At 31.0% G+C, this 8,537-nt stretch overlaps 2 protein-coding genes across 2 annotated transcripts; one reads left to right on the top strand and one right to left on the bottom strand.

Annotated features, from left to right (window-relative positions):
• Positions 1 to 419: 419 nt before the first annotated feature.
• On the top strand, positions 420 to 1,414 carry LOC105623821. Its single transcript, XM_012205197.1, has 2 exons — positions 420 to 507; positions 855 to 1,414. Exons 1-2 carry the CDS (start codon positions 420 to 422, stop codon positions 1,412 to 1,414), a joined length of 648 nt encoding a protein of 215 aa, XP_012060587.1.
• Positions 1,415 to 2,217: 803 nt separating this feature from the next.
• On the bottom strand, positions 2,218 to 7,246 carry LOC105623822 (alkaline phosphatase, tissue-nonspecific isozyme). Its single transcript, XM_012205198.1, has 8 exons — positions 7,177 to 7,246; positions 6,581 to 6,783; positions 6,298 to 6,490; positions 4,704 to 4,867; positions 4,285 to 4,632; positions 4,029 to 4,227; positions 2,905 to 3,126; positions 2,218 to 2,390 (listed from the first exon to the last, which is right to left on the bottom strand). The coding sequence occupies exons 1-8, from the start codon at positions 7,244 to 7,246 to the stop codon at positions 2,218 to 2,220; spliced, it is 1,572 nt and encodes a 523-aa protein (XP_012060588.1).
• Between the last annotated feature and the right edge of the window lie 1,291 nt (positions 7,247 to 8,537).

Here is an 8,537-nt window from a genome sequence, read left to right on the forward strand (position 1 = left end):
AATCTTTCAGTACTGGTCGAAACGCTCACTGGTGACCTTCATCAAAAGTTGTCACCAAAGATCGGTAATCAATTAATTTTATTCGTTAATCTCATTTATTTATTTAATTTATGTTTCTATTCTGTCACTATATGTATTCTGTTCTTAGCGACAATTATTAATCAATTATTAATTTTTTTTCTATACTTACACAATTTTTTTTATATAGTCATCACTAAATACTTTATACAATAATTTTCAAATGTAAAAAAAAATTAAATTTATATTCACTAATGCGCTTATCTTTTTCAGGTGATATTCCGAGTATATTCCCTGAGGGAAGAGAGCTTTACGTGAAGAAAATAGTACCGATCTCTGATTGGTAGATCAGATAGGATCACAGATAGGTATTAAACATATTCTCCGAACATCGTACTAAAATGTCACAGACGTCTGAGATCATGGAACAAAAAGATGACCTAAAGAGGAAACCAACTCTTGTTAGACGAGTGTCCGATATGTTTAAGGGTAAACAAAACATTCGAATTCATTATCTTTTTCTCAGTCTCAGCTCTTTTTTCCTAAATAGCATGGAACATTCCAGCAGCACTGAAATGTATATCACATTATCACGTGCAGAAATCTTATGAATCGAATTATAATTTTAAATATCTTTTTTAGATGTTTCTTTTTAAATCGAATTCTAATTTTAAATACTTTAATAGGAGACATATTTATCCAATAATATCTTAATGGTTTCTTATCGCAAAAAATTATTATAGTTGAAATATCATGTAATAAAAATGTTTTTGGTTCATGAATGATAGTAACTACATAATATCGTGATTAAGTATTCTTTTCTCTTCCAATGACAGATGGAAACTACAGCAGGCCACCGATGTTATTCCGACACGCGTCGATGCAGAAGATCCGCCATTGTTGCCAGAATCTCAACTTGTTACCATATCTTCTCTACTCTTTTGATAATTCCAAGTCGCATCCTTTAGCGCGCAAGATGCACGACTACCTCAGCCATTTTCTTCAGGAGATCACGATCAATCTCCTGGTCACGTACGAGAATTTGCGTCTATCTGTGCTGCATGAAATCCGCATCGAGAAACCAGTCGAAGTGCAAAAAGCAATTCCAGAAGCAAATAACGACTCTACTAAACTTGCTGCAAGGTTCAACAGGTCGGTCAAAAAACCGAAGCGCAAGTACTCATGCTATTTAACTGCGGCCGTGTATTTTGTTCCGTTGCTGCTCGTCTTTCAAATGATGACCTTATGTAGTCTGATGATTTTTGGCAAGTATACCCCTGGTTTCATCTTCCTGGTCACCTCAGTGCTCTTCCTCGGCGGTATCGCGCTTAAAATACTGTTACATGATGTTATGTTGCACGACATCAAGAATTGTGAGAGGAAAAGAGGGCAGTGATCTTCCGTCGTTTTCATCATTGTTTCGTCATCTAAAGACAATAAAAGGAACAAAGAAAACTCCACATTCGGAGTTTGCGTGTTTCATCATGTTACGTGACATAAATATTACTTTCTGTGCATAACCGACAAAAACATTAACATATGTTAACGAGTTCGCATTGATAAACTCCGATAACTTCTTCCATCTTGAAGTAGCCCTTCCTTTTTCACATAACGTTTTCGATCATCGATTTCATGTATTTTTTCTTTTTTATACTTGTTAAAATCGTTAAGTTGGAATTGCGTAAATGTATAGAATACACTGTAAAGAAGACATTTTTATAAACTATATATATATATAATGTATAAATGCAATAATGTATTTTTAAGCAGAAGCATAATCTTGATTGTTCTCAAACGTAATCTCGGAGGACTGTTTGCATTCTACTTCACAACGCAAGTATTGCGAGTGTCTTTATCCTCTGCAGCATAAGACTGAGAATTATTTTTTAATATATGTTTGTAAATAAACGAGCGAATGATATATGTATATGTATATAATGCGAAAGGTGGATTTGTAAAACTGTTTCTCGATTTGTTGCGACAAGAAGAAATGGATAGGACCCTGATGTGGCCATTAAAAGTTACTCTAATCTGTGATAATGTGGGTACAAGTGATATTTCACAGGCACTTGCAATACCACTTAATTACACATGATAAGAGTTATTTTATGCGTATAGATTCACGCCTTTAGCAATCATATTGATATTGATTTTTATGGAAAATAAAAAACTGATAATACTTTTATTAACTTCACTGATTTATTTATACACGAAAGTTAATAAGATCAGACTACTATATAAAACAACTGGATATAGAATGCAGTGAGATTTTTCCGCATTGTTAGAATACCCACCGATTCCTGCAGCATATGCGATAACATGTGCAACATAGTTCTGTTCGTGCACGCTATGGAAAAGATGGGCATACGGTCCTGTAAAGAAAATGATACTCAAAGTATTTAACACTAGAAGTAGAATCAATTTGTTTAAATCCGTAGAATATAAACTAACAATAATACTACATCATTATTACAATTTCCTATTAATGTAACTATTCTGTACAATACGTGTTATATTGCATTTACATTAATTGTTAAGTGGGAAATTATAATAATATTGATGTGATGTCATTGTTACTTTCTGCACCTAATTCCGATATTAGGATAACATTTATGAAATTATATGACGAATCTTTCATAAAATTTGTATCTGCAATTATACAAGTATATTTATAAAAATAAATGCAGAAACTCTTTTTTCTAAAATACTGTTTGCACATAATTTCGACATAATTTCGACAAAATAATGATATAATGAATTATCTTTAGCGGCATATTTGCTGAATTAAATCTGGGAAAAAATTGTCCAATAATTAAAAAAAAATATTTTAGTTGCTATATTTTTTAACTGCAATCTTTCGTAACAATTAATTAAACATTGACGTACCTATAGCATATACAATTACATCTCCACCGCCGTGATGAGCCTCATCCGATATGATTGTAGCTTGCTGACTATAAGTAAAATCGTTAGTATTCGATTTGGATGGATCGATTCTCTTGACTTGACCGTCATCACCCACGATGTAAGCGACATTGTTCAAGCCACCCGTACTATAGGATAATGTGGTATATGGTATCCCGTCGTATTTAGATTTTTGAGCGATTCCTGAAATATTCTTGCATGAGAATAAATGGTCCGAAAAAATTTCATACACACACTGAGAAAAAAGTTTGATATTTGTGATTTCCTTGTATAATTACAACAATAGAAGTTCCATTTGTAATAATCAAGGTAAAATAATTATGTCTAACAGCTTCATTTTTATAATTATTACTGCTGTATATAATTACTGCTGTAATGTTAGTAAAAATAATTATATTTATACAGTTCTGCATACAAAAAAATAATTGTATAATTGGCAATAAAAAGATTATGTAATAAATTATTAAGTTTCGCAGCCAATAACATATTTTCGATATATATATAACTAGTAAATATAATCAGGAAATGGAAGTAACTCGTTACAAGTTACTTTTTTGGTAATATCACTGTTAACTATGTTACTTTTTTTTGGTAACTGTAACGATAACGTAGTTATAATTTTTTTGGTAAAGATAATGAATTTTACAGTTACTTTTATCGTTACTTCACACACAATTGGATACGGTTCGATTGATGGACACAAGTCACTCATAGAAAGCTTGAGAATAAAAAAGCACTCCCTCTAAACACTCGTCCGCTCTGATGGGTAGTTATCGATTTTAAAAAAGTAACGGAAAAGTAATGAAAATTTTTTTCAAATAATTGTAACGAGTTATTTTTAAAAATTGATAACTTATTTTTTCTACTCGATAACGAATAATTGTAACTTATTATCTTTAAAAAGTAACTTTCCATTCTCTGTTAATATTTATTATAATTTATATATATTATATTATTAACATTAGCAGTAATAAATATAAAAATGGATGGCTTTTAACAATTTTGATATATGTTTATGATTATAATTGTATAATACAATTCTCACAATCACAAATACCAGCCTTTTTTCAGTGCGTTGATCTTACCCAGAATGGATGAACCTCGAGGACTGTATCCGTTGAAATTCATTGACTGCGTGTGATCGCTCGTAACTATTACGAGAGTGTCATCAGGATCAATCATTCTAAGAGTAGTATTAACGGCGTCCGAAAATCGGACAGTTTCTAGCAGTGCTTGAGCAGCATGACCGCGATGATGAGCAAAGTCGATTAGACCACCTTCGACCTGGAAGAGCAGTCATATTAATTTATTTTATAATCTTATCCAAGATGATAATTGTACCATCAAAAAATATCCTTGTTTGGATTTTTGTAAAATTCGTAAAGCTGTCACAGTCATTTCTTCTAAGCTCGGTTGTCCCTTCGGACCTTGTTCTCGTTTCCAGTCCATCGCGATGTGACCATTGGCGAAAATACCGAGCAAATAATCTACATTATCGATATCAACCCGGGATAATTCTTCATTGTTTTGTACGATTTTATAAGCTAAATTTCTATCAGACTTATCTCTCATCCATTCATTAATGAGATCACGACCATCTTGTCTGTAGCAAGCCCATGTATCTATCGGATCAAATTCGCTCGCGCTCACGTTGGATTTCATCACCTGTCTACCACCACCCATAATTACCTATAAAAAAGTAAACGTATTATTATTTATTCTCATAATTAAACAAAATACACAGCTCGTTCTTTATTTACTCGAATATTTTTTCCCGGTTCATTCTCCACTAATTGTCTGGCGATATCTTTACAGCCAATAGCATTTTTAGGCATATTGGATTCGCACTCCCATCTACGATTTGCACAGTGAGCATAAAGCGGTGCCGGAGTGGCATGAGTAACTCTAGTATTCGTCACAAAACCTGTACGGTAATTACGTTATGTTTTACAAAAATATAAACTAGTAATTACAATTAAAACAAAAATACTTGAAACGATTTTGAAAAATACTTTAAACTTTTTGAAAGAATTATTAATTGACATATATATAGTTTAATACACATATATATATATATATATATATATATACACACATAGTTTAATATATTTTTGTATAAATTAATACTACGAAAAGATTAATCGCAAAAATTTAACAAAAAAATTTAACAAAAAATAATTATTTATGCGTAGGGGCAATCGTTAAGGAGCTCCTAAAATTATCCTTTTTTATTACGATTACGTTTTAGAAGAAATCTCTGATTGACTTCACAGATTGCAAAATTTCTTTTATAGAATTAAAGAATGCATAAAATGAAAACCTGAAAAACACAATTTCAGAAAAAATAAAAAATTCACTTTTTCTGACACATAAAACTATCACTTGACACCGACAAGATACTATTAAAGATTATTGAACAAATTTTTGTGACTATCTATAGACTATCAATAGAACCCGGGGGGCCTGGGGATAAACGTTGAAAAACGACTTTATCGACAATTAATAAAAAATAAATTTATAATTATTAACATAAATATTTCAATAATACATTATTAAATTCACGATTTTGTTATTATATAAATACTGTATAAATTAGTGCATACTTTTAATGCTATAATATATAATAGCTTATATATTGCCGAAAAATTACAATTTTTTCTCTGCAGTTATCATCTCTATTGATAATCAAACTCAGATGATATCATTAAAATCACTTTAAGTAAAAATCGAATATTATTAAGTTTTAAATATATGTAAATGTCTACGAAACTAATAAATCATGAAATTAGTACTATATTACTAGTTTCTTACTTAATCACTTAAATTTTAACAGGCACGCAAATTTCCATAAGCATCGACCGTTAGTAGTATCTCTTCTGACTGGGGGTAACGTTTGCTTGATATAAAAGTTTTACAGCTTGTAGGTTGAAAATAAATGTAAGATGGGATTCAGATTGAACGAACAATACTAAGTTTGTTTAGAATTAAGATTCAAAGCAAAGAAAAAAATATTTCTTCTAAAATGAAATTACGTGCTTTGCAAGGACTTCATTCTTTTTAAAATTCTCTTTTACGAATTCGGAAATCCTTTTAGGAAGGATTAAAATATGTCACATTAATATGACATGTCTGTATATATAATACGAGGTGAAATTTATTCTGAGAACAACAAAAATTTTGAAATTGAAATCTTAACAAAAAAAAATTTTTGATGCTAGAAAAAAATTTTCGAATCTATAAAAGAGAAAGAAAATAATTATTATACAAAAATTACGATTTAATCGGTAATATAAATGGCTTTAGGATCCCCTTAAGATTTTCTAAAATTGGAATATAATTGTAATCGGATTCGACCTGTGACTTTATCGGCTGCTTGGGCCCATGCTATGAATGAATCCACGTGATAATTCACATTCAAGCTTGCCTCGCAATTATTCAATTCCACGTTCACGTCTACTCCTACAACTTCATAATTCGTCTTGACTCCTCCGAAAAGAGCGGTGGCGGAAGAAGCTGAATCGGGAACTTGCTGGTTTGTGGTATAAGTCTATATTATCAACAAAAGATACATTCGACACACGAAGATCTTATATAAAATATATTAATTACAATACATATCTAATAAAAATCACGAGACCTTCAGTATTCCAATATGGGGAAAGTGCTCCCAGGCAAGTCGACTGATCTCACCACCACGATAAATTCTGCTAGCCGCGATAGTATCGGGACTCATACCATCACCCACAAAGAGAATCACGTTTTTCGCCTTTTTGAGATTCCAGTGATACGAAAGAGATTCTTCCAGTTCTTTGTTCGCTAACTCATGCCAGTGTCGGCTATCTACATCATAAGTGACAATATACTCAATCTTCGTTATTTCAGATATATTTGTTCAAACAGATGTGATAACATGATAAAAACATTAATTTGCCGAAAAACAAATTTCGCATTTTTACAAATAGAAAAATTAACTTATATAATATGTTATGTATAAAATGTTTGTCCTCCGTAAAATGTGCGGGAACACTTTATTAAACTTTGTAATATCATTTGAAAACTACAGCATTTAAAATTATTATGCGGTTTGATCAGTGATTAATCCTATATCCTTGAACACTAAGAGAATGCTTTATAAAATTTCATGAACTATTTTTTAAGATTTTATAATCTCCTCAGTCATAACTGTGATGATACTTGTCAGAGAAGCATAATGATTAAATTATATTTAAATACCTTCGACCTTTGCAAACACATTTGTAATCTTGACGAAGCATGCGAAAAAGTAAATGGCGAGATATTTCATTTTTTTTCACTATTTCCGAACTTTAATTAAACTTAACGAAGGCACTGTGCACTACACACTAAATGATCTACGAATACGCCCTCTGCTGAAATATAGTAGGAAGCATGAATACAGAAGTTAATGATAACGATAGATCTTCAGTATATGTTAACTCGTGATAGCGAATAATGTAGTTTTATTAGAGTTATATTGTTAAGTAGGAAATTACAATTAACATATACGTTACATGTTTGCAAACTAGTGTTTGCTGGGTATTTTATAATTCGAAATATTTTCATTTCACTTTTATATCTTCTGAATATCCTAAAAATGTTTATAATATCTCTTGGATAAAAGCTGTATGGAAAATTGCAAGTTTTCAATATTCATATTAAAAAAATTTATTAAATATGGGGCATTCACTATCAAATCGGCCATCCTCTCCGTTCAAAATTCAATTCAACCAAAAAATTTCTTTCTGAGCTCAAATTATAATATAAGTACACATGTCTACTTTCTTTAGCTCTGGCTGTTTCGAAAATTCGATATGATGGATCTTAACATGACGGCTATTGTTCACGAAGTACTGATTGAGAACGATCATCATTCAAAGTTAGTTCGATTTTCATGAACATGCCATTCAGCCAAGAAAGAAAAGTGTTCAAAGATGTCAAAAGGTTTGCGGGTTATCGCCGTATCGTGATCCAGCTAATGCCAACGTTTCGTGAACCTAGCCGTTCTTCATCTGGGCAAGGAGCACACTGATACTATCGAGAATGATACTTTTTTGAAAGATTGCAATCTTTCTAAGGCTTTATAATTAATATTTGATCTCATTTTCTTTGATTCAGTATGATTCGTACTATATTTATCTATAATCCCTTAGTTTTTGAGCGAATTTTTAAATACCGTTTTTGCGTTATAATTAGTCGTCGGTCGGATACCTTGGGTAATGTTAATGCCGGTGGTATTGTAACTTTTCAAGCATCATAACTCAAAAAGTTAATGAAAAAAAAATTTTCTTATAGGAAAACTCGACATCAGCTATTAGATTCTGAAAACAAAAATGTTCCATTTTAAAAAATCGACATGATCTTGATCTGATTTTGGCGACGCCACTTAAGGTTAAATTAATCAGTAAATAGATCTTTTTGAACCCTACAACTTTTGTTTGAACAATTTTTCTCAATAATGCCGTGTTTCCAAGATAAAAATTTATAACTTTATTTTGAACATCCAGTATATTTACATATATATGTACATATCTACATGTATACATATATATATATATATATATATATATATATATATT

Source organism: Atta cephalotes (genome assembly GCF_000143395.1).
Source record: "Atta cephalotes unplaced genomic scaffold scaffold00065, whole genome shotgun sequence".
Lineage (NCBI taxonomy): Eukaryota > Metazoa > Arthropoda > Insecta > Hymenoptera > Formicidae > Atta > Atta cephalotes.